We start from the raw sequence: 27,099 nt of genomic DNA, 5'->3' as shown, positions 1-27,099 counted from the left end.
ACTTAAACCAAGATAGATGCATTAATCTTGATATGCTGTATGCAGCAATCCACTACAGCATGGTCACTACAACCTTGCTGAACCTAGGTAACTTAGGAAACTAAACACTTTCTGCTGAGCATGTGTGGAATCAGGTTTACTTGATAAAAGAAAACCCAAAACCCTAAATAGACTTTCATAGGATTAGGTAGATAAAGAGATCTGTCTTTTAGTATGTCTCATAGTGTGCTTTTAAATCATTCATGTGATGGAATGCTTTCAAGCAAAAGACAATACACAAGCAGATTTTTCTTATACAATGGTAGTTCAATCAAAATATTTTGTGCTTCTCAGTCTTGAGATCAGTTTAAAACATTGATCTCGTAATGGAATGTATCCAGATGAGTTTATATGACAATGCAGTCTTGTCTCTAGCAAAATATAAAACTTGCATAAATTTAAATTTAGTATGATACATTTGTAAGAAATTCTAAACATAGTAACTATTTCTCTCTCTTTGTAGGTACATTTTTCTTTCATCTTTATATTCAAGTGACTGACAATATCCCGCTGTGATTTTTACTAAATAGAATAAGTATGACATAAGGCTGTGTTTTACAAAACTTCAATTTTTAAAATGGAAATTAAATGATCGCTGTACTGCTAACTTCCAGTTAGGCAGTGATCCTTACTCTACTTCTTTGTCTTTGGTAGCAACCTGTTTGATTTTATGTATTCTTTTGTTTAAGACCACACTGAGTTATTCTTTTAAATACTTAAAGTCCCATTGACTACATGAAAGACTAAATTATGCTATTAGCTCAACTCTGCTACATACAGCTATATATGACTTCCATCTTGAGTCCAGAGGAGTTTGGAGGCTGCAAAGGCAGAATATAGATACAAAGTGCTTAAATTTTAAACTTTAACATTCATCATGCTTGTCCTCAATTACAGAATCTTCTGGCTGAGAAAGTGGAACAGCTGATGGAGTGGAGCTCAAGGCGTTCAGTCATCCGCATGAATGGAGATAAATTCCGAAGATTTGTGAAGGCTCCACCTCGTAACTACTCTGTGATAGTGATGTTCACTGCTCTCCAGCCACAGAGGCAGTGCTCTGTTTGCAGGTAATTTATACCTTAGTGACCGTTCTTATCTTCCTTACCTTGGTTTTTAAGTGAGTGTTGGAATCAATGTGCAGTATGCCAAGTAGGGGTGTTCTTTGTGTGGGATAGATGCTCTCTAGTCAACAGGCTTGTGTGCCTGTTACAGCATCATTAAAACTGCATTTCATATATGTGTCACATTTTAGAATTCATCCAGGTTTTCATTTTTAAATTGCAGTTGAATAAAATGTACACAGCTGAGGAAGACTTTCTCTTTAAGAAGTCAGCTTTATTTTATTATCAGCTAACCATGATCTTGCTAAAGACATTTTGTGACAAACGTGATTCATTACCATTTAATAATGTGGCACTTGATTGATTTCTTCAGTCAAGAACTGATTTCTTCAGTTCTCTCTTAAGAGATGAACAAGGTGCTCGTGAAGATATCTTACCCTCTGATTTCACAGCTTTGAATAGTTCTTACGTGCTAGCACATTTTCCCATGAGGTCATAGGTATTGTGGAATACTGTCTGTCACAGCCGTTTGATGTGTTCTGGTGGCTCCATTCTGAATATGTATTAGAGTGCCTCTAGTAGTCTTCTAAGTTCAAGATCTCTTTCTGCAAGTTCCTAGTGCAATCAGTTAATCCAAAAATGACTAATGATAGGGAAATAGGGCTGAAAGGTAGTCATGCACTTAATTACCTCACTAAATCAGAAACCATGCTAATAAAACCTTCTTTAGCCAAAATATGCATTAGAAATTACTGTGTTTAGCAATAAATGGGATTATTGAGCAGGGAGCTCTAAACACCATTTAAATAGGCAGCAAAATATTTTGTAAGGCTATGAAAAACATAGGCTGTATATGAGGTAATACTATTTCTTTTTTTTTAAATACATTTATTTTAACTATATGCAAAGTTGGTAAATGTAGCAGTTTGTTATATTTCTGCTGTGTTGGAATGTGACATTTACAAGTGATACTTCAACTTGGGTGTCTGTAATTGTCTATGTTTTTTATTAGATTTTTGGGTTTTTTTATATATGACTTTCCTGTCATTGAAGTCAGTTTTGAGGAAGAGTATATACATTATGTTTCCACTTCACCCTCCATATATGAACTGTGAAGCTGAAGGATTAGATACAGAAATTGTCCAACATTCTTATGTGAAGTTAATTTTTTGTTCAGCAGTTTCTTTGAAACAACTTTGTTGTTTCTTCTTTATGTTTCCAGAGTTCAGCTTCAGGAGATGATACAGGAGAGTTTACCATATTATTTCATATCATTCCTTATTTACCCAGTGGGTAAAGCTACAGGCGATGCACCAAGTTCAGCTTTATAAGGGTCATTGTATTTGTCATTATAATGGTCGTGGCAAATTTTTTCTGTGTTCTACATATAGGTCTTTTGTAGGGCATGTTAAACAACATAAATATTGCTGTTATTAAGGAAGTTTATTTTGTTTGCAACTGTATGTTGTTTACTGTGCTGGAAAGAGCTTATAAGCTTCATCTTAGGAAAGACCAGACAAGATATTTTGTACAGAAGCAACTGAGAATCTTTAAGCATAAAATTAAGGAAAAATCAGCATACTACTTTCAGTGGGGTTTGTTTAAATAAATGTGAAGTTGTGGTCCACTTGTTCATGTGAAATAAAAGGAATTTAATGAGCTTGATCATACTGCACATAAAACCATTATCAGGAAAATTGACATTTTCAAATCAATGGTTAATTAATGGACAGGAGCACTGAAAGGATATATAGAACTGAAACACATGCGTTATTTGATGGTTAGCTGTTCACTAGCCACTTTGCCTAAAGGCTAAATTGATTTTTTAACTTAATCTGTAATGTTCTGTGAAGATGCTCTTGTTCAAGATTTAAGTTAACTGCTACTAGTCAAAATTGAAAGAAAAAAAACAATGTCATATTTCAAATATGAAGAAGTACCTAGTCTGAAATCTTTGAGTAACTTTGTCACAAGAGTGAGAACTTTTTTCCTCTCTAAAAATTGAGCATCGTTGTTTATTTACCACAAAGCTTTAAAAAAAAAGTTTTCTTTTCCTTTTGGTGTGGTAGATTTGACACTTCTGTATTTTATCTGTCTATGATACATGTGGAAAGCTGGCCAAATTTGTCTCAGACAATCTGAGGATTTTCTCTGTGCAGCAAGAAGGGTGTTACAACATCAGTCACACAAATCAAATGATTTGTGAAAGTGTATGGAAATCATATCAACTTAGTGTTAAAATACTGCTTACAAAGAAGTCTTTGGAACACTAGATATTTAGATAAAGCTTTTGTATGTAGAAAATATCCTTTCAGTCAATCCTATCTGAATCAATCTAGTCCTTACACATGAAGATTTCTGAAAACAAGCAGCTATGTATATGTATTAGTAGAGCCCTGAGTCACACTTCTAGATCCTTTTTCAAGGAAATTTTGTCTTTATTCTAAAGCAGAACTCTTTCATTCAGCTTTGTGGACAAAGAAGCAAGTTCCAGTTTTCTGATCTAAAAGAGTGTTGAAATATGTCTAATGCCTTTACAACTGTGTTAGTGGTAGCATAAATGTCAGTTTTTCTGTTGTCCCAGTTATTTAAGTTCAATATAACATAGCTGGTGTTAGGAAATGAAGTAGGAATAACTGATTAATATTCAGTGGGCTCCTGAACAGGGGTGGAACGTGTTTCTAATGGCTTAGGATGGGGTTTTTTCCATGCATATTTGGAAATGTGTTTGATTAAACTGTTCTCGTTCCAGGAAATTAAACTTAGTTAGTTTTAATTGATTTACCTGTTACTGCTGTTCTTGGTGTATATATTCTTCAACAGTACAGTGGAAGTAGATACTGAAAGGCCCTTTGATGCACTGTGATGATGAATCAGTTTGGATGATTTAATCTCACTCTAAATAGCGACTCCTCAGGATGTAAGACTAGCTTCCTCTTTCCCTTTGTCCTTGGGTCTTCACTCAACTAGATAGTTTATCTCTTTTACCAACATCAGTCACACTACTGAAAAAAATTACTTACATACGTAAGGAGAAAAAAGCACATTCACTCTGACAGGAATATCTTCACAGAGATGGAGGGACTGTTCCTCAGCCTGTACTTTGTATTGCATACAAGCAAATAGTAACTATTGGACTAACTTGAATGCGTTTTTGGGGGAAAATTTGCTGCCATATTCTGTGCCTTTCATCTGCTTGCATCTTGCAATCTGCTCCCTCATTTTATTATCACTACATTTTTCCAAAGTGATCAGCACGTTTTACCAGCCAGAATTCAGTGACCTCCCCTGCCTCACTTGATTATTAGTGTTTTGATTTTCATCTACAAAAGGGCCTTAGTTCAAGCCTGCTGATGCTGACTGCTCCTCTGCATCTTCCATTGTTATAATTAGCTCCTTTTTTGTTTGTTGCTGTACCATCTGACCACTCCATAAACACATTATATGAGGTATTTTAGTTTGCTTTCTAAGTTCTGCTTCTTTTATCTGACTGGCAGAAGTAACCATCTCTGCTTTGAATACAGGTGCATACAAGAGGTGTTTTGTTTGTTATCAAACATTTCACAGTTTTGTCTGGTTCGTTTTTCAAATTAATTGCTGGGGTATTTTCATTTAGAGAGGGATATCTGGGTCAGAGGAATGAGACTGATCATTTGAGCTTTTCCGCAACAGCTGAAGCCCATCAACAAAAAGATGCATGTTTTATGTTGTTTTTTTTTAATACTGTTCCTTGAAAAGATGAGAAAGAAATGGAAAAATACGTGAAAAGAGATTCCAAATACTTTTATTAGCATCTACCATATTAATGAGACCTCCAAGAGGAGGTTTTTTAATTCTGAAAAAGAAAGAAAATAATTTTGTGGGGTTCCCTGCTTAAAAAAAATTCTCAGAAGACAACAAGTAGCTGATGCAAGAGTAGGTCAACAGCAAGAAGAATTGTGGCCATCAAGGAGCATCATCAGAAAGAAGAAACAGGATCCAATGTCTTTTAGTTTTTTGCTAGCTGATAAAGAGCAGATAGTGAGAAAATCGTTGACAGGTCTTTTAAATGTAGTGAGACCTTTTGTTCAATGAAGGAACAGGAAATTTGGAACAAGCTATTGAAAGTTCTGCAATTGCTTTTCCTGCGCACTTCAGGACCTTGATAGAAGTATTGATGAGTCCTGCTTAACAAGGCAGTAATTTTGTACTTGTATCATAACGGACTCCTTATTCTTCCTGAGATCACAATTTTTTATTCTTTTTCTTTGCAACTTCTACAGAAGAGGGCCTCATAGCTTCTTTTCATCTGGAGAATATTGAAAATTTCATGGGATGCTGTAAATAGAATAGCGCAGATTTTAGCTTGCTTTCTCCTTTTATAGATACCTTGATTGCAAAACCTGTGTGGTTTTCAATGAGTGTTTATACTCTCTGTTGCATTAAGTGAATTTTCTGGACATGTTTGTAGATTTTCCAGTGCTTTTCATCCAGACATGAGTCATCCTAAGCAAAATCAAGTAAGCATTCTGAATTTTTTGCCTTCTTGACACCAACAAGTTGTTAACATATGCATTTAGCCCCTTGTTCCTTCAGCTTGGGGAGCACCATTGCAAATAAAAGCCAGAAGTTGTATTGGAAGTATATTGCAGCACTGATCACAACTTACTTTAAACAGATGGATAAGAATGTGTAAGTAACCTGGTAGTACATTCTGTGCCAACTGTACATTTTTAAGTACTGTACATAGTGTGCCAGAAAATAATGCTTTACTACTTTCTTTCTCAAATAATTCCATACTCTTTTATTCTTTTCCTAATATTCAGTTTCTGTTTTCCTTACTGTAATGTCAGACCAATAGAATAAAATTAATCTCATTAAATATAGCTCAAGTTATACAAATCTGATTAACTGCTATAGACACACACATAATTAATCTTTTTAAATAAAACTTTTAATATTTCATGAGCACCTCTTGCATAATGGAAGAATTTCTGTAGAGCATTTGCTTAGCAGCTTACTTTCCAGTGTATTGAATTTCCTGACTAAATCTAATAGTAGCATTCCCTTTTGATCTGGATACTATTTTCTGCTAGCTGGTCAATATTACTGTTTTTGTTGCTAGCTCCTGTGTTGCTATTATGATGAAATTCTAAAGAGGTGACTATAGCAGCAGTAGCATTAAAATCTTCTCCATCTATTAAAAAATCCTGTCAAGCAAACGAGCAATGCTAACATTATGTTCTGTTGAGTTCAGACCAAGTGTAGTTCTTTGCTCTTATGCCTTTATAGATTTTCACATAATTATTTTAGTAATTTTGTATAATTAACATTGCTTCCTAGAAACAAGCTGATAGAATGGGTGTGAACTAATTATAGAGATAGGTAGATAAAAACTTGACAGTTGACACTGTCAAGTTAATAACTAATACTTGAAGACTGAATTTTTTCAGTCAAGTGCTTATGTTTTTACTGTTATTGTGTCTGAAAAGGAATGAACCAGTGCTACAAAAAGTTACTAATGTTATTCTATCCAGAATTTTTCAATTGGAAGTGATACAGTGGTGTGTAGGATGATCTTCAGTTATGTGTGTGTGGTAATCCTTTAACTTTGTATTCCTGCTGCTCCTTGTTTCACTCTTTTCCTCACCCTTTAAGAGCTTCTATGAGTATGCTTCATAGAATTATTTGCTATTTTCAGTGAGAGGATGAAATTGTGCTTTGAGTCTATTACAAAAATATTTTGCTTTGTAGAATAATGCTTTAAATGTTACCCATTAATTCAAAATAGTTTAAAGATGCAAAATACATGGAGATCAATGGGAACAAGAGACATCTCAAATAGTGGTGCCATAAGTGGAGTATCTAAATTTCCCAGAAATACTGTTTCATCACAAGTGAAAGGTAGATAAAGAAGAATGGTGGCATCAAGATGAACTGATTTTCTTCTTGTTCTTATAATAAAAATGGTTCAGCTTAAATATAGCAGGTTTAAGAGAAGAGTGCACTACAGATATTGCTTAAGATTTTACAGCATTCCTTTGATGTTGTCTGACTGCCCTCTTCAGGATGAAAATGAATGTTAGTCTGCTTAGTGATAATATCTGTTTCTCAGAGTAACCAATCTAATGTTCAAATTGATTATTTTCTTTTTTAATTGCAAACTGCCCATTGACTAAGGGTGTTAAGTAGCAAATTTTACTGGGTCCGGTAATAAGAGTGAAAGTTGAGCTTTATTGTGCTTCATGTTATGTAATTCTTTGTGGGAGTAAGAGATCATCAATTTTCATTTTAACTCTTGGCATTTTATGTTGGTTTTTTAAATGTACAGTAGATTTCTTAATACTACACAACTCTGCTGGAGTTTGTATGTAATATATTTCATGTCTAAAGTTGATCTGTTATGGAGAAATGGGGAAGGTCTTACAATATCTGTGATCCTGTAATTGTCTTCCCTTTCTTTGCTCTTTCTTATATATGCTTAGTGCAGAATTTCTCTTGCAGCAAACAGATTTTTGCATTTACAGCTTTTAAATAGTGTTCTGCACCATGAAACACATAGAACTGTTTTTCTAGAAACACTTTTTGAGAAAAGCTGCAGAACACATTTATACTACTTCAGAATCTTATCATATTCAAAGCTGAGTTGTCAAGTGATAAAACACTGGTTTGGACTCTACACTGGATGTGATTAAACAGTAGTATGGAAATTAGCAAAGTCTGTCCAAATCAGAAAGTACTGCAAGCATTCCTTCGTTATGGGGGTTTTTCACCCTGAATTTTTGTTGGTATAGATTTGTCCTGTGGAATAACCTGTGGTTTTATGGCACTGTGTGTTTAGAGGATGTCATTTCTACTATTATTGTCCTGGAATTCCCTTTGTCTTTCCCTTCCCCTTAGTAAAGTGAGAGCAAAGTTGCTTATTTTGTGTTCTCTTTGGTTTTTTTGGTGGATTTGTTGGTTGGTGGGTTGGTTTTTGTTTGGTTATTTTATTTACAAGGATATTTAGTAGCAAATCACCTTCTAGTACTGATAGAAAAGATTATATGTTGTACAAAATTAGCACATTTAAAATGACTTTTAGAGAAATAGTCTGGAGTTTGTTATACTGCTTACAAGCCTACTTTTTATTCCATTAGGATCTTTTCCCCGGTGCTTAGCAGTTTATCTGGCTCTCCTATGGCTCTGCTATTTTAGGAACATACTGCTTTCACTGCTGTGTGTTATTTGTCTGCTAGTCTCAGAATTCCTTTTGTATAGCTATTTCTAGCAAGTATATCCTGATAGCACACTCAAGGGCCATGTAAGCATATCCTTGCATGGTCCTGGTAGCAGATCTATTTGATACTTGCAACTCAGACCAGTCCTATTTACTGAGACTTTACATATGGAAAACATTACTTTTTCTTAACATCATCTTGGGATTTCTCTTGTATAGTTTAACATAACACATTTCTAATTTTGGAGGTGACAAGTTTGAAACAGAAAGTTGCATGAGAAGCTGAAACGTTTTATTTGATAGTATGGATGTTGAGAATGATACTGCAAATGTTATTCATCTAACCATTGGAGCTGATTATAGGATATTTTTGACAAATGAATGGCATATGGATATACATTTGTTTCTTTTCCTTAACAGGCAAGCTAATGAGGAATATCAAGTGCTGGCTAATTCATGGCGCTATTCATCTGCTTTTTCAAACAAACTGTTTTTCACAATAGTGGATTATGATGAAGGGGCAGATGTTTTTCAGCAGGTAAATGTTGAATACTGTAAAGCATTGTTAATTTTTAGAACTACATGTCAATTTCTCAAATAATACAAGATAAATTAGTTTCTGTTTGTAGGTGTGTACCCCTGTTTTGTGTACAATTTCCTCCTGGTTAAAAACACAGCAGTTTCTGTGACATCAGTGAAGACAGACTCTACTGATAACCACTTCTAGTATTTTCCCAGTGTAGTTTATAATCTTTGTTTATAGATTCTATTATATGTATATATACAAGCAACTTTTTTTCTAAGCAATTGTTTAGGCCATTTTTTAGAATTAAACGCATTCTAAGTAACATTTTCATTTAAAGATTTCCTTTATTTTCTCTTTAGGGAAAAAAAAGCTCTTTAGTAAAAGAGCCTTTTAATTGCTTTTGTGTAATACAATATTCTTCAACTTCAGTGATATTTAGTCTGGAAATTCTTCAGGGAAAAGAGGAAAGACTGTATTACATTTTATTTGTGGGCTATGAAGAGTAAAAGTTGGAAAATAGTTTAACGTCTGCTGTGACATTGAGAAATCAAGGAAAAAGGCATCTCTTGAAAATGAATACTAAATACTGACATGCTTATCTTTGATATTTGTCCATTGTTGAAGCTAAAAGTGCAGATTAGGAGGAGTGAAAAACTTTTAAGGTATCTGTATATTTTAAATGCCTTCTGGTGAAGTGTGTGCCTTAAATTGTTCAGGGTAAAAGATTAATATGTCATTTTAAATACTTACTTTAAAAAGTGTAAATAATATGATTATTTGATATTTTTACTTTAAGTTGAAATATTAGAATGCATTGTGTAAAAAAGTAATGTGACTTTTGCAGCTTTTGCCATGTTTATAGAGAAATGACAAAGCAGTTCCAGATCAGCTACCTCCAAACTCTATACAATGTCTGAATGTTTCTTCATCTTATAAAATATTTTATTTAACTATTTCACAACATGTGTCTTAGCCTTTCTTGGAATATTTTTTATTTCCAAATCATTTCAGTAAAGAAGAGGGCTATTTTTTTTTTCTTAAATTGAAAATATTTTAATAGCTGGCAATTTCTATTGATAAATTGAGCTTTGTACTTGATTCAATATAAAGTTTTGCTAATGTGGTGTGAACTTCATTTTTCAGGAATTAAAAAAAATTACTTCTTTATATAAAAAGCTCCATATTGCATCACCTTTAATTATTACCTCTGATTTTGTTTATGTTAATTTTCATTTTTTCTAGTGCCTTATTTTGTGACTTCTGAGATGGCCTGAATACAGAGGAATTTTATGTAGTGAAATTACATTTTCCTATATTACCTTGCAAAGCTGAAGTCAAAATTTCAAATAGCAAATGTATATGTAGATCTATTTTTTTATCACTTTTGAGGATGTTTTAATATACTGTAATATATATATATATACACTGTTCCAGTGGCATCAAAACATGAATTAACAGTGACTTCTAGGTCAAGTTATTTAGTTTAAGCTAGTTATTCAGTCCTTTTTGGATTCAAAAAACCTAGTCACTAATGGTTAGTCTCTTCTAGCCAAACAATGTCAAGCTATTTTGCTCCCTTAGAATTATAACTTAATATACTTTAATAGATTGGTTGGGTGCAGGGTCTCTGTTTTACTAATTACAGAAACAGTCTTACAGTGTGTGAGAACTTTAAAGCATAAGATACTCATATAGAAAACTTGTGGGTGAAACATTCTAAATAATTAAACATCCTGAAAAATCTACTGGAAGGAATATTGTCAGCACTCTTTTTGGAGGACTGTATATGTGAATATATAAAAAAAATGTAATGTATGGAGCCTAGTGATATTTTTATGCTAATTAGATTTGTGTTATAGAGGCTATTATGGTGTTTTATTTTGGGGATAAGGTTAATAATTTTTTTCCTGCTGTTTTTCCTGGTTTTGTAGCTGAATATGAACTCTGCTCCGACTTTCATGCATTTTCCTCCAAAGGGTAAACCCAAGAGAGCTGACACATTTGACCTGCAGAGAATCGGATTTGCAGCTGAACAGCTAGCTAAATGGATAGCTGACAGAACAGATGTTCATGTAAGTCTTTCAGCAATTTTAAAAGTTGAAGGAAAATGTATCTTTGTGGTTTGAGACAGGTTGACGATAAATTCCATCTTTCCTTAATAACTTTCTATGTCAAGTGAGGGTTCTACAACACATTAAAAATAACATTTTTGGTACTTGTGAGAACTTCTGCAGATTATATTCCATTCTTGCTTTGTTATAGTCTAATTCTGGATAAAAACAAGCAGTAATAATTAGTTGTTAATAAATAAAATGTGCTTTACAAAACTATGTACAAAACACTTAGATTCAAAGGTAGCTGCTTTTAGTTCAGACACAACCTGCAAATCTGTTGAAGCAATAATGTTTCAGAGTTGCACAGTTCCAAAGAAACATGAACATTTTTCATAGTATGTGCTCATTAAAGAAAGTACTATTTTTTCTTATTATAGTATCTGAAGCCAGATTTCAGGTACTCTATTATGTTTATGTGGAAGATGTAAGCATTTATTACAGTCTGTATTTGCATTTTTCCTTCCAGATTAGAGTGTTCAGGCCTCCTAACTATTCTGGTACAATTGCACTGGCTCTTCTGGTATCTCTTGTTGGTGGCTTGTTATATCTGCGAAGAAATAATCTAGAGTTCATCTATAACAAAACTGGCTGGGCCATGGCAGCTCTGGTATGCAGATTTTCCTTACTAATATGTTTTTTATTAATTTCTCATCTTAGCATATATTTTTTTCATTATTTACAGGGTAAATTTAAAACCATTGAATGAGTACATTGTTCAGAATGATACTGTCAGGAAAAGATTCTTAATCCAGATTTTGGGTCTAATTTTCGTAAGAAGTAAATATCAGTTACTATGAGTGGTGCAATGAAAATTAGCAAATTCTATTATAGCTGCAGTTTTTTATTTGAACTTTAGCATGAAAATATTTCCAATAATGGTTATTGATGTTTATGGCTATGGTTCAACTTGCCTTTCTTTGATAAAATCCAAAATGTCGATTGCTTTAGCATAGATGTTGATGTCAGACTATATCACTTTAGAGTAATGAAAGTCTGAGAAAAAAACAAAGGCTTATATGTTTTTAAGACAGTGATAAAAGATCTGAGAAACAAAGAAAAAGAAGGAATTTTTTTCAAAACTGGTTTCAGTAGTACTGACCTTAATATTCTACTGTGGACCTAAATGAGTATAGGATGATCTTAGTGTTAGCTCTGAGGAGAGACTAGATCTAGCCAAGTGTGTTTGAAATATTAGTCAACTAAATCCTCAAAACCATAAATAATGAATGAAGCTTGAATTTGCTTAATAATGTGTTTATTTACATGGTGGTTTTCAAATAACTGAGTAGACTGATGAAAAATGTGGGAGTGCAACTTAGCTCAGTTTTAAACAGGAAATAGTATTCAGGATGGTAGATATTCTTAAGATTCATCAACAAGCACATTTCTCTGATATGGTTGTGACCGAAAGAAGAGGAAAAATCTGAGGAGAAGCATCAAAGGCTTAATTTTCAGGGACATGGCATCAGAAGCATGGGTTTCAACACTAGAATAGTGTCTGTAATTATTGAGTCCAATCCAGTATTTTACTGTACTAGTAGTTATGTCAATGGAGAACACTACTTTTTAGAAATTCATTCACGTGTTTTTTGCAGTATAAACAAAGCTTTTATTCTTTTGCCATTTAAATAATTATTTATTCCTGTGATCATTTTAAAAAACTTTTCCTCAACTTGTATCAATATGAATTAACTTTCTTGAAAGGACGTGGCTAGGATTTTATATGGAATATAAGTTTTGTTTCTACATCAGCATTTATGTTTTATTTCTCATTTAGGCTCCCTTTCCCAAGAAAGCTTGCACCAATTGGTTTTTTGAGGTCTCTTTCAACCAGGGCTACTTTATAGTTCTGTGTGTCTTAGTTTTGTTTTAGTTCTGCTAGACTTAGGTTACCCTAAAACTGTCCTTTTCAATATCGTATTACTGGTTTGCTGTTCTGCTCTGATTCAAAACTTGTGAGACAATACCTTCTTTTTGTGGTACTGTCACCTGAGGGGCCTTTGGCAGGCTTTATATCATAAAGATCAAAGATAAAATTACCTAATATCTGGTAAGTTCTGGTTTTATGTCTAGATTATTGGTAAGATTTTAAGGAAAGCTCTTTGTTCTGAATTCTTTAATATTTGGCATTAATCTTGAATAATGGCTACTGATAATGCTGTTTTCTATGTGCTGCCATAGCTTTTCCTGCTAGTGTAGGAAAATGTCTTTATTTAAGCAGTTTGTTAATCTACACCATACAATGGGGAAGAAATACAGAACAAGTTTTCAAATAAACCACCACTAAGACTAGATTTCAAGTAGAATGATCTTTCCTTTTGATCTAGAGAGGCAGGATCAGAATATCTTCTCTGTTCCAGGATGTCATTTGGCGTATCTTGAGATCTAGCACAGAATGTCTCTCCCAAAGTCTTTTTTATTTAGTTCCATACACTTTTCTAGGTTACCATTATTTTTCAGTGATAATACTTTCTAAAGATGCTCTACCACCAGTTAATCTCACATCTGATATGTATCAGTCTAAATTTTTTTTTTGTTTCTAAGCTTTAGCAACAACCTGACTGAAGCAATAATTATCACAACAAAATAAATACTTGTGTCAAAAAATCAAATAAAGATATGTAATCAGTGGTATTTCCTTTGTTTAACCATGCACTCTATCTCTGCAGACAGCAATTTCATCTCAATTTCATACCTCAGACTTTTCAGATGAAGTTTGTTTCAATGTTTTGTGGAATTGTTGTTTTTGTCTTGCAGAGGTTAAAAATGAGTTCTTCAAATTGTAGAATCATTCTACTACAAGCTGCAATAAATATTTGAAGATGTAATTAATGTAATTGAGAAAATGAATGCATCAATTTTTTCTTAGACTGTTTGCTGTTCTCTTTAGCAGAAGCTCAAGAGTTTCCATATGAACATGACTGTTAATTGCTATGTAGAAAACCTATAATGACATCCAGCTGAACTCCTGAGGACAGATCCAAATGTAATCAAATATTTTAAGAAATGTATTAATGTCATTGAGTAATTGTCATCCTGCTGATTGTATAGACAATCAAGTAACTAAAATGGCATTAAAGCCCTATATTGTTGCTAATACTTTTCCCTGTAAAATTCTGTTTACTTTAAAATTTAATAGCACTTAAAGGATGTTCTAGGAAGTGGTCTTATATTTGAAAGTATGTTGTAATTAATGATGGCATTGAGCCAAATCTTTAATATTTTAATTGTTATTTTTCTGACTTCACAATGTAGTAAAAGCCCCATACCCTATAAAGTGGTGGTTTAGCAGAGATCGTACATTTACCAGAAGTCCTTTTGTTTTTTTCAGACCTGCATAGACATACAAGTTAATTTTATAACTTCTTTTTGGTGGAATCAGCAGGGAATCCAGATTGCAGACTTTTGGACAGATGACCTCAGTTAGTGACTAAAATTTGTTGTGATTCATAGAAGAAAATGGGCAGTCACTAATATTATATATATATAAAAAGATATATAGATCTATATATAATAATTATTATATAAGGTAATAATATATTCAATATTGTACAGTTATGATTCTCTGCCATAGTGGTTTGGTTTTTTCCCTACCACTAAACTTAGAGCTTCTTTTTTGATAAAAGCTCATTAGAAGGAAAAATGGATGAGATGGTGTCTAGTTAAGGAGAGAGAGTAATGCCTAGGAAAATGCTTGTTATGAGGGGTATAAATAAATAATAAATATTTAATTATAAATCATTACGTTCATCATGAATATTTTTTTCTTTTTGAACTTTCAAAAGCAAACGAAACAGAAATCCTGGCAAGATATTTAAAGGCTACAGAAAGCCCACATTTTCAGCAGAAGTATTGACAAGTATTTTGTTCTTATTGGCAGTTGTTTTTTCAGATGGTATAGAGCTGAGAAAGCATGAAAGTTCTTTTCTAAAAGCTTTAGGTTTGGGGTTTAAATGTTTTTTGTATGTACTGCTAGGTAGCTAGTACTTATTAAACATAGTGAAAACATTTTTAAATTCCGACTGAAATCTTTTTATAGACATTATGGCATTCAGTGACTGAAACCTGTATTTTTGCAAACAGAGGACTCTTGTTTTCTTTTTCTTGTTTTGTTAGAGCTTCTCAGTTTCCTTGAACAGTTTTTATGTTCCCAAATCTTAAAAAAGGAAAAAAAAATTGGTTGCTTTTTATTTAAATGAAAAATGGATGGTGTCACTCTGCCTGATTGAATGATCTCTTGCTAAAAATTAGAAGAAAATTCTCAGCATAAAGAGTCTTGTGCTGTTTTGACAAGAGGATCCCAGAAATGTTAATTTGATAACTTAATTGATATAAAAATGTTGTGTCTCATAGACAGTATTTCCAGTAGTGTTTTAGAAGAATATTTAGGAATGCAATTTTTAATGATGCATCTAATAGTTTTGATAGACTTGTAGAAGCAAGACCACAGGTTTCTTCTCACACATTGATTCCAGTGCCAGCTCACACAAGGCCATCAAATTGCTTTTGCCCTCAGCATTAGATTGCACCACAGCAATATTTGTGGTTTCATCCCCTCATTGAAGCACTGCAGGCTCTGGTAGTATCTTGTATGCCTTAGGCATTTTTACTTGCAACATTACCCAGAAGACTTTTAGGATGGCAAATCAGGATGACTTGGATCCCAGTACGTAATATCCCAAAAGATATCTTTTGAAATGACATGTAAAATTTATCCCCTAAATTACTTTGTGCTTTAATTCTAATTCTGCTATTCATCTATGGATATTTTTCCCTCTGACATGCCAACACAAAGATGACAAAGGACTTCAATCCTTAGATATTTGCAGACTCCTGTCTTTTATGGTGGTAACAAGAAGCAATTCAGACTCTTCAGGACTCTTCATTTCTTAAGCAGACAGAAGAAAAGGTCAGATGGTAAAAACTAGGCAAGGTTCTAACAGTTTACATAAGGAGTTGCTTCATTTTAGACAACAGTATGTGTGCTGAGAGTTTCTGTTCTGTTGGCTAGACTGTCTTTTGACAGCGTTTTCTTTACCAGGCTGTTTTTTGCTGCATGTAATTTTCAGTTTTTAGTTTACATGTATATTTCAGATTTGCCTATATACCTGTGGAATCAGGGAAGACAAAATCTGTGCTGAGATTAGAAGGCAGCTGCCTAGGATTTAACTCTCTTGGGCAAAATATGACGGATCACATGAATGAGGAGACAAAATGCGTGTTTGCTGTTCTCATAACAGTTAATGGGTTTGAGAAATGTGTACTGTGTGGATACACTCCCCAGTACTTACACCACATAGTACATTCATCAGCAGTTATTGGTCCAAAGGAGCTTGGAGGGTCTTATAGCTATTAGTGACTTTTTCACCCCTTTCTGGAAATGATAAAAAATTAATGTGCTTTATTCAAAGATAAACAGAAAAACGAAGGTTTCTCTGTGTGATTAGGTAGGCATTCAAAAGAACATCAATAAATTCTGATTGTTAATTTCCTTTACTTTCTATAGTTAGAGGTTTTAAAGATGTAGAAATTAAAAATACAATTCTCTTTGCTTCTGTTTTTCTGTTTTTAATTGTATATTTCTTATTGGAGAATCTGCTAAGTGATGGATTTAGAAATGGAGTACAGATCTCAGCATGAGAGCCTTCATTGGGTGCAAAAACAATGCTAAACTGGATAAGAAAGAATTACATTTTTTAAAAACAGTAATTCTGAAATGCTTAGAATTTACATATACAGAACAATATAGAAATAAAATGTTGAACTAGCTGTCATGTGTCCACTTTCTATTGAACCTATGCTTGAATTTAACTATATTCATAAATTAATCTAAAATTTCATTATTTTTCTTACATTACAAAGTTTCCCATGTTCTTGGGTCTAAACTTGCAAAGAAATCTAATTATTGGTTTTGTATACTATCTGCTAATAGGAAGTTTCACTTCAAAAGGCATACTAAATGACTTTTTAAAGTCTCCAGCAGTTTTGTTTGATGAACTAGCAGACAGTGTTAAACAAAACTTAGGCCTTTGAGAAGGGGATGTATTAAACCCAAATAAATAATTTTCAAAGTTTGCAAGACCAAGAACAGTTGAGAAATTCTGCTTATGTACCTGTGAAGTTGTGTCTTGCTTGCCATTCAGAGTTCTTCTGGGACTCTTGGTGCTTAATTTATCTTTTTTATCTGTTCTTAGAAACCTTGTGATTTACACACAAATGTGCTATGGGTGAGCTTAAAGCAGTCTCCCCCTTAGTGAAACTAAGGATGGAAACCATCAATGAAGCATCACTTGTAATTTGTTAACAAGGTCCCGCAGCAAATCCATCTACACATGGAGTGTACTCACCTAGAACACCAATGTTTGGCTACAGAGCCAAATACTCTGCTTGCTTTTATCATTTAGATGTAAAATAAGCTACCTATATCTGGAAGCTCTTAAAATAGCTTAAACCCTGAAAAAAACCCAGATCTCCTTTGAGGAATCAGGTAGCATGCAGCAGTTAGTGATGTTCTTGAAGACTGACAAGGAGAAAGAAGGAGCAGATGGAGGAAAGGTGTGTCTATAGTATTCCTCTCTGTGGAACTGCTGAAATACAGACTCTGCTATGGAAAAGTGGCATTGTGATCAGAGATAAGTGCTCAACTTCAATCTTCTTGTTTATTCCAGTTTTCATCCTTTGAACTTTGACAAGATACAATAAAACTGCAGAAAGGCACAATTTCTCTGCATATGAGAGTAAATGTGAACAAGTTGATAATTTTTAGGAATTAATTTGGCAAAGTTTCTAACTGTGAAAAATAAACTCACAGTAATGGTTAGTTTGGAAACTTTTGGTTCCCAAAGTATTGGATCCTATGGAACTATGCCATTTGGAATGGTAAACGTGTATCAGTGTGATTTACAGAGGCATGCATCCGTTCTACAAATAATGGTGTGTATTTTACAAACAGTAGAAATCTGTAGTTTCCAATGTTGGGTTTTTTACACAGATGATTGTAATTGGAGAATATAGAGCACAGCAAAATGAACTATAATGTCAAGCACTATATGTAGCATACTAAATTCTTGCGTAAGGAATATGATGAAAATGCTCAGTTCTTAGGATGCTTAAAATTAGATGAAGATTGGAAAAGGACGAGTGAGAACCTGGAAAATGTATTTTGGCTGATGAAAAAGTAATTTGGAAAAACACCATAAGCAGGAACATGATGGAAGGAAATCATTGCAGATCCAGTGTGTGGTAGACCAAATTAGTTTTTTTGGTCACTAATAGTCTGAACTGAAAGACTATGAAAGATGTCTTCAGGTTACAAAACCATATTGTTGAGTCCTTGCTTCTCAATTATGTTTATATTAGATGTTTTCTTCTCCCCACTCTTGTGTCTCCTAATTACTTCTTCTGCTAGATATTATACTGTCTCACAGTGTGGTATTTAAAGCATGAAAGATCTTCAGTAATTTGGGAGATTTATAATTTATGAAACATATGACTATATATAAAATGGGGTAGAGTCTTTTTGATCTTTCTGTGTGGAAGCAGATTTGGCCCTAGAGAATATAAATTACAAACAGTAATTTAAAAATGAGAAAAATTACTTCTCATGGAAAGCACACTTTCAGAGAGGCACAGTTTGTGTACTTTATGCATCTCTTATCTTACAGTGTTTGACTTTTTAGCTAATTTTTTGCCTTTCTAAATATCTTTCACCTCAGTTTTGATACCACTCACTTTTGATACCCATATTTTCAATTTCTACACTTTTGTGCTTTCACATGAGCTATTATGTGAGTCATCACCAAAACTGCAGTATAAATTTCTCTGCTAAAACTATCTGCAAGGTATAGAAATAACTATGTTACTCTTCTCCCAGTAATGTCACTCTATACTCTTTTCATTTTGTTGCATATTATTAATAAAAACACAATGCATTTGCTAGCAATCACTACCAGTATGTCTTGATCTGCCATGTTAGTTATTATGCTGTTACATTCTCAATCCTTTTAAAAGCAAAATGAAACACATTTTATATTAAAAATAGGAACCTGTTCTTATTGTAATTAAAATTGTAATACTACAGCAAAGTAGTAATTAAACTGTATTTGAATATATATTTTCTTTCTATTACAAGAGAAGTCTCATTAATAACACCACAATTAAATTGTTCTGCATGCATTTCTTGGTATCTGCATTTCTCTTATGTCATGGTTACTCTTCCACTCCTTCTCTCTGGATCTGCAGATCATTCTCTTGCCTTGGGGTGATGTGGTATTGTGATGAGTTGTCAGCGTTCCATGGTCTTTGCTGAGAAGAGTATGATGCTGCTGCATTCTTCCTCCTTGGTTTAGGATCCACTTGGGGCTATTTCATGCCTTGCGCTTCTTCACTGATCTGCAGCAAAATTTTACATCAGAGTTTACAGGGCAAATCAAAGTGGTCTTAAATAGGTTGGATGCTTGTCCTTTGTTTTCTTTGTTAGCACTAAAACTGTTTTCTACAAGCTCCCAGGTCTGTGTTTCTTTATTCACTATTGTAATATTTATAGGCTTGGGATCTCCAGTGTAATCCTGTGCATCATTTCTTGTCATTCCATACTGACACACTGTAGCCTATATTTACACTTTGGCTGTCTCTGCTGTCATCTCATCACTACTGTAATACATCAATATGTTGGTCCTATCTATTCCATCCTAAACAGAAGAGGGGGGAAAAATAATCTGCCAATGTAATGTAAACTAGGCATGGTCACCTGGTCTTTGGAAAAATTGCTGTTTTAGCTAAATAGGTAAACCTCCCCCCCTCCCCCAACAACTACCAAACAGCAACAGAAAAAAACCAAACAACAACAACAAAAACTAAAACAAAAACAAAACAACCAAACAAAAACAACAGAAAAAAGCCATATGAGACAAGACAGATTTGAATAAAGTTTGACAAGATTCCATAATAAAGCCTTGCTCTTACTTCTAGAGGTAGCAATGCTGCATTTACAGAGATACAGAGCTACACTAGCTTTTATTTACTTCACAAATATGTTACAAAATGTTTTTTAAAGGAAACACTCTAAAGAGTTTTAGTTTAGTTAGTCACTATGGTACAAATTTTTACATTCATGATGCATATGCCTTTATGGCATCATCCATCTGCCATATCTTTATGACTTTATGATGCTATTTGGAATATTGATGTACAGTAAAAATGAGCATGTACTGAACTTAAAATGTAGCTTTTGTAAGGATTATCTATACTGATAAAAGACATATTTAGATGATACAATGTTTCCTATTTCTCTCACTTGGTAATCAAAAATACTATGCTTTCTTCTTTAAAATAGTCTTAGACTCTTGGTACGACTCCTGTTTGTCATGTGTGTTCTACAGTACAATCTTCTACAAGCATTAAAGTCTGTTTTTACAGTTGTTACACATTCCTAGCCTAACCTCACACTTTTTTCTGTTGGGAATTTTCAATCTTTCCAGCAAATCAACCATTGCTATTTGTCATAACTAAATGAATCACAGCCATATAGGTCACATAATGAAAATTTCATAAAATAGGGCAGATTTTTTTGAATAACTGGCTTTTTTCTATTACTTTATATATAATTTCAGACACATGAAAACAAAAATATTTATGTAAGATTTAGAGGCAGAAATATTTTCATGGAAGGTTGTATAAATCTTGAGTACTGGTTTCCAGAACATTTGCAATGAATGCCTTCTACTGCTGCAAGTACTTGTTGTCATGTAGATGTGTAAATGTGGTATATAAATTTAGGATTATTTCAAGTGAGATTTGGAATATCTGGCTTGAGCTAACTCATTTTCAGAATAGTAGAAGTCATTAAGAATTTTATGAAAGCAATGCATCTGAAGATACTATCCTAAAATTCAACTAGAGGTAGATGCTGTGTCTGGTTAGTGAAAAAAAATACATATCTAGAGCAAAAGTAACCAGCAGAATGGTTTTCTGTTTAGTTCCTCACAGTAAATTAATTAATATATTGTTTTTCTTTTTTTTTCTAGTGCGTTGTATTTGCTATGACATCTGGTCAGATGTGGAATCATATCCGTGGACCACCATATGCACATAAAAACCCTCAGAATGGGCAAGTGGTGAGTTGGTTATTTTAAATTTATTTTGAGGGGAAAGGATGTGTAAACAGTCACTTGCTACAGTGAGCCTACAATTGCAAATAATTGCAGGTCCATAGGTCTGTATGAAAGTCTGTCAGAGTCTTAAATCTAGTTGCAAGCAGTCTGTTTTGGAATTTCAGATCTTTAGAAAGTGCCACCATCTCTGATTTGAGCAATGAAATGAATGGCTGTGTTGTTCAAACTTCTCTCTCTGCAGCTGTAGTGAATGTGGTAGAAATTGTTCTATACCACACAATTCCCGCTGCCCAAAGGTAAATGTAGATGTTGTGTCTTTTTGTAGGGATGTGCTTCCTCACACAGTGGAAAACAAATGTTTTGTTTCCTACGTTTAGGCTACACAAACCTTTTTTTACACAAACCTTTGAGGTTTGTAACATCTTACCTTCCCCTCACAATCATTTTAGTTAGAAGAGGAGGCATTCATGTGCTTTATACCATTTTCCATCATGTCTATAACTCTTCCACTAGCTTTTACAGAATGCTTTTTCCTGTATCTCTGTGCTCCTTCAATTTAATCTCTTTATCAGCTTTACTAAGTAGTTACCATTGACTCTTGCCAGAATTGCTTTTATATCCTGCTACTGCTGCCTATAAAGAATTACCTTATTTGCTTCTTCCTGCTCACAATTTAACAAATGTTCATCAGATCTCAGAAGAATAAACTCTCTTTGCATATTAGGAAAGTAAAAATGACCTTGGCTAGTTGCTAATCACTCCTCGTTATTTACCTTTTAAAGTTATTTCTTGAGATGGAATCTACAAAACTTGCAATTACCAGGAAGGTTTTTGTTTTTAATAATTCACAGTCCATTGAGCTATTTTCAGTTTGTCCATCACTAGTTAAAGGAAACTGTATTACATCTTAAAGAAAAGACTTATTTTATTCTCTCTTTGTGTCGTATCTTAATTGGACTAGCAAAAAATGATGGTTTGAAATTAATTACTGATCTGTGTTTTATCAGGAATGAAGCAGAATATTGATGTTATAATAGAACAGGATTTCATCTGTGAACTTTGTTATTCAGATATAGATTTGATGATACACAAATAATCTCAATAAAATGCTGTTTATGAAAATTTGGAATTTTTCATTACTGCCTTGGAGGATTAAATTTATGACACTTTTCAATAGAGTGACAGAAAGAACAAATGTCATATACAAAAAGCACTGTTTGTGACAAATTAGTTTTTACCATGTCCAATTTTACACACATTGCCTGTCTTAAACCCCTGTTTTGGAAGTATACATTTAATAATTTTTAAATATTCCTGAATTTTTTATGGCTTGTCTGCATTTTTAGAGTGTGAACTCATATCCGGTAGGTCTGAAGTGCTACTACTTTGGGAATCTTAGTACACACAACTAAGTAATGGAAATAGTGGCAAAGATGGTTTTAAATTCTAGTTACTAATCTATTGTGTGGCCAAAATTCTTTTCTGGCTTTGACACATTTTATGACTTCAGGTAAGTTATTTGTGCCTCTGATTCACCTGTCTGTCCTTGTTTCTCTGTGTCAATGCTCTGACTGCTTTGTATGTGACAGTAAGTAAAACCAGTTAGACTCTAAGAATTAAAAGAAGAATAAATAGAGGATTACCAAGATCCTGCTTTAATTAAGCTATCACTGACCAGAATAGTTGTCATTTAAAGCTCTAACTTGAGAAGTGTTAAAGCTTAATAAGTAGGCTATAAATCCTTACCTATTTTACATTATGGTTTGGGTTTTTTTCCTTCAAATAACACTTGAACATTTTCCCATTTAATTTTTCTAACACTTATCTGTGTTTCTGTGAATTTGAAGCAATAAATCTGCTTATCTAGACTTCTGTGAGATTTATTCAACCATGATAATTCACTGTAACACTGTGAATTGTCACTAGCTGCTGTCTTTACATCTGGATGAAATTTAACTCAACACTTTCTTTCCAATGTCTAGCATTTAGTAACAGTTTCAAACCTGCATGCCAATTTTTTGCAAGGATTACTTGCATGTAATAATCCGAAACTTTGTTGACAGTCTGACCACAGAAGTTTCTGGTTTTAAGAGGACATATGGAATAGCTCACCAAGCTTAATAGTTTTATTATTAAGTTCAAAATTATTGCTTCTTAGTTTTTCTTGTTTCATATAAGTTAGTGGTTCAGTTCTATAATAGCCTGATATGCCAACAGATTTTGAAAATGGTAATACTCTGTCTTCATAAACTGTTCTTTGCCTCAAATATCTCCTATTATATGCTTTCTTCTTGCTGTAATTTTAGATGACACTTAATTTGTTCTTAAATTCCTGGGGGTTTTTCAAAGGATGAGAGGACATGTGTTTCCTTTGCTTATACAACACTACTTACTCTTGCCAATATTTTGTGCACATAACATAACCAGTTTTTAAAACTTGGCTTTTGCATTGTGTTTATGATTACCTAAGCTACTTTAACTGCATGACTGTACTCTTTGAAGCTTTGAAATATTTTTATATATTTCTGTGTGGTCTATTCTATAAAGCTGACGGTTTCTCTTATTGCGGTTGTTGTAGGTAGTTCCTTCATTCCCTACTACTATCAACTATTTTCAGGGTTTTGGGTCCACATGGAAGAGCATCCTTTTTTATGTAGAAAGCTGAATAAGACAATAACACTGTTTGCTATTTCAGTTCTGGGTTAGATTTATGAAACTGTTCTAGTTTTCGATCTTGACACATACTTTATTTCTGTTTTGTTTCTAAAGTTATCCATCTATTGCGAAATAATTTTGTTAGGATTGGGACCATACTGACTGTGTTATGCTAAAATCTTAACTTGTTTTACTGGGACTGAAAGTGACAATTAAACATTCTGTTGGTGTCTGTGTGTGAAGCCTTGTGAGACTTCTGATTTTTATTCAGAGCTTGACCTGTATGGAGCTGGTGGTGAGAGAAGTAGAAATGGAGAAAGCAATTACATGGGTTTGAGCCTTCTCTAGAGGTAGCTCTGCTGCTATTTAATTGACCTAATGGCAAAGAATTCTCACTAGATTTTCATCAACTTTTAAACAAACAGCAGCCATGGCTAAGAGAACATTTATGTATATCTGTCCATGAGTTAGCTGCCTATTATTATTATTATGCATACAAATTTGACATTTTTTTATTGTGCTATACCCTCAAGAATGAATCTTTAAAGTGGTTGGAAGTTTGCTCTAAATGAGAACAGGGCAAGCTTAATCTAAAATGCTGAATTAGCATGATTTCCAAAGGTCATAATTTTCTTTCCTTCTCTTCAAGAAAGTATTCGAACTTAGAAAAGTTTTTCTATGAAGAGAAAAAATATGGTATTTTATTATCAGATATTAGGTGGTTTTCCTGTGTAAGTTGATGCTTTGTGAAATGGACAATGTTATTGTTTGCCACTATATTAACAGGATTTTTTTAATTGTCTTATACTTTAAAGGTTGTTGAAATTTCTTAAGTATAACAGAAGTTGTGTCCTTAGAAAGCAATTTGTATATTAAAAGATCTTTTAAATAAAACACCTTATAATATCACATTAAATATAAATATTTGTTTAACTGTAGGGCTTATTCATCCTGGGTTTTTCCCCTACTTACCTTTTGTAGTTTTTATAACCACTGATCTTTACTTCTCTTGCTGATACAGTTGTGTAGTTAGCTGTATGTTTCTGAAGCCAAATGAAAAATAATTTCACTGCCAGTATTTTTTTTCATTTATTAATACAAAACAAAGTTATTCTGAAAAAAAATATGCTAAGAATATTTGGATTCTTAATTTGCACTATCCTCCTGCTAAGCAGGATAAAATGTCACTTACCAATGTTAATTCTTCTATGGTTTCTGATAAGAATCTAATTAAAATCTATGGAATGGTTTCTTGAAACATTTTTAAATAACAACTCACCCTTTCAAGCTCAGTCAGTCACATTAAATTCATTGTCCTTTGGCCTTCAGTGTATCTGGAAGCATGATTGAAGTAAAGTGTGCCAAGATTGTCTTTGTAATGCCTGACTTTTCTAAAAGTAGCCATATTGGTAGTAGCAGTGCAATACAGACAAAAGTCACTTTACTGTATGATAAAATATTTTGTCTTGCTTTCAGATAAAAAAAGAGTTCATACAGGTTATTATTAGTACCTAACATAAGGTATCCAGATTGGCCTGACTTTTACCACAGCAATATTTTGGTGCCTCTGTTGCTACTAGTCACAGTCATAGTACTGTTGAAAATATATCTAAATATTTTATTGGAATAGCCAATTATTTATAATGGCATGCTGGATTGAAATGAGTAGTGCATTACTTATGAGTGTTTTTAATGAAATAGCTTTCCTGGTGTTATCAAAGCAGGGAGTCTGTTCAGAAGCTACAAGAAGTAAAGGGTTTGTAAAGCTTTTCAATTAAATTTCTGTCATAATTTAGTCAAAAAAGTTATCAATTGGCAGTGCAAAGTTTTTAAGATTGCAGAGGTGATTGTATCTGGCATTCTGTATAACTTGTGTTTCTACCTTGACATTAGGAAAGGGAAACCTTACACAATATTTGGTACTCTTTTTTTTATTGTGGGAAGAATTTACTTGAATTTACTAGAAGCCATTTATTTTCATTTGGAAGAACTATTTTCTGCAGAACAGCTATGTCAGAAATCAGGGAGGCCTCAAAATGAATTTTTGAAGTATCTGAAGATAGAACAATAATGCAATGCAGTAAAATATACTTTAAGGCAGAAAACCAGAATGGCACATGGGAATAACTGGTTCATGTTCTGTTGCTAACAGAACGAGAACTATTCTTGTAAAGCCAGCTTAAATGCCACACAGGAATATAGTTTTTCTGTCTTCCTGGACATTACTGATTGTGGAGATGTATATGGTAAGAGCCTAATCTATTAAAACAATTAATAGGTAACTTTCAAGATGGTGTAGTCGAGCTGCTTGCTCAAAGGTTGCTCTTTCTCTTGCTCTTAGACAAAGACAAAGGTCTTCGTCTAAGAGAATTTTGAATGTCTCCATGGTTAGAGATTTCCCAACCTATTCCAGTGTTTAACCATTCACAGATTTTTTTTTTAGTTTTACCTTTTAATTTGTTTTATCTTTTGTTTTTAATTTCCCTCAGAAACAGTCATGGTAAAATTTATCTTCCTCTTCAGTAAAGCTGATTTAGCTGAGTTCTTAATTAGAATTTAATATTGACTTCAATAAAATTTGTACTTAGATGAGTGGTACAGCTTTTCAGACCTTCTGACAGCATACTTTTGCTTAAGTTGCACTATGATATCACTACAAAATCCACACTGAAAACAAGAGAATGTTATGCTTGGAGTAGTCAGAGATACTCTGCTGTATAGGTTCTGCTCTCTCAATAGAGCCATGCACATGTTCTTCTTGTACGTATTAAACAATTGTTTTGTTCTAAAATCCTACAACTTGGAGACTGGGGGAGGCAGAGGAGAGGAAAGGAGCATATTTTTCATGTTCTGCAACACCATCTTTCACTCTTTTTGATGGATTATTTTGTGAATCTTATCTATTCTCTGTAGAATCATAGTCTATATAATGTGTGCAAGATTCTTTTCCTGAAGTAAAATTTCAGCAGTTGGGAATTGTCTTGTGAACTACTAGGAAAGTTTCAAAATATTTTCTATCCTGCAGAGCCTTCTAGAGTTGGTAAGCTCTTGTTTTCCATATAGTTTTCCTACTTAGCTCTAATGCTATCATGTTGGTGTAACAGATTCACTTCTGTTATGCCTGTGGACTATGTCAAGAGAAGGAACATGCATTTGAGTGTATTAACGTACGTGAAGCAGCATACTTCAGGTAGTACTCCATGGACTAATTCACCCTGAATCTCTGGTTCAGAAAGATACCTTTTTATTGTTGTTACTTATTTTTTATGGTGGTTTTTTATTGAACATAAGGAATTTTTGCTTGTGTTTATATTTTTGGTTTCATTTTCTTCTTCTTTTCCTGCAAGGCAAAAATTATTTGCTGTGCGATATTTTATGAAATATAAAATGCTTT

General features: G+C 33.4%; 1 protein-coding gene across 2 annotated transcripts in view; it reads left to right on the top strand.

Moving 5' to 3' along the window:
- TUSC3 (tumor suppressor candidate 3) overlaps nucleotides 1-27,099 on the top strand; it is a 107,417-nt gene that overhangs the window by 36,662 nt on the left and 43,656 nt on the right. For both annotated transcript variants that reach the window (XM_039699119.1, XM_039699120.1), the window contains exons 2-6: nucleotides 937-1,106; nucleotides 8,719-8,836; nucleotides 10,756-10,896; nucleotides 11,405-11,545; nucleotides 20,964-21,053. In XM_039699119.1, the coding sequence (XP_039555053.1) occupies nucleotides 937-1,106; nucleotides 8,719-8,836; nucleotides 10,756-10,896; nucleotides 11,405-11,545; nucleotides 20,964-21,053 (660 nt within the window). The remainder of the gene's footprint in view (nucleotides 1-936; nucleotides 1,107-8,718; nucleotides 8,837-10,755; nucleotides 10,897-11,404; nucleotides 11,546-20,963; nucleotides 21,054-27,099) is intronic.

This window comes from Passer montanus, unplaced genomic scaffold (assembly GCF_014805655.1).
Source record: "Passer montanus isolate IOZ18808 unplaced genomic scaffold, ASM1480565v1 scaffold13, whole genome shotgun sequence".
Lineage (NCBI taxonomy): Eukaryota > Metazoa > Chordata > Aves > Passeriformes > Passeridae > Passer > Passer montanus.
This window is presented reverse-complemented; position numbering and strand designations above follow the sequence as displayed.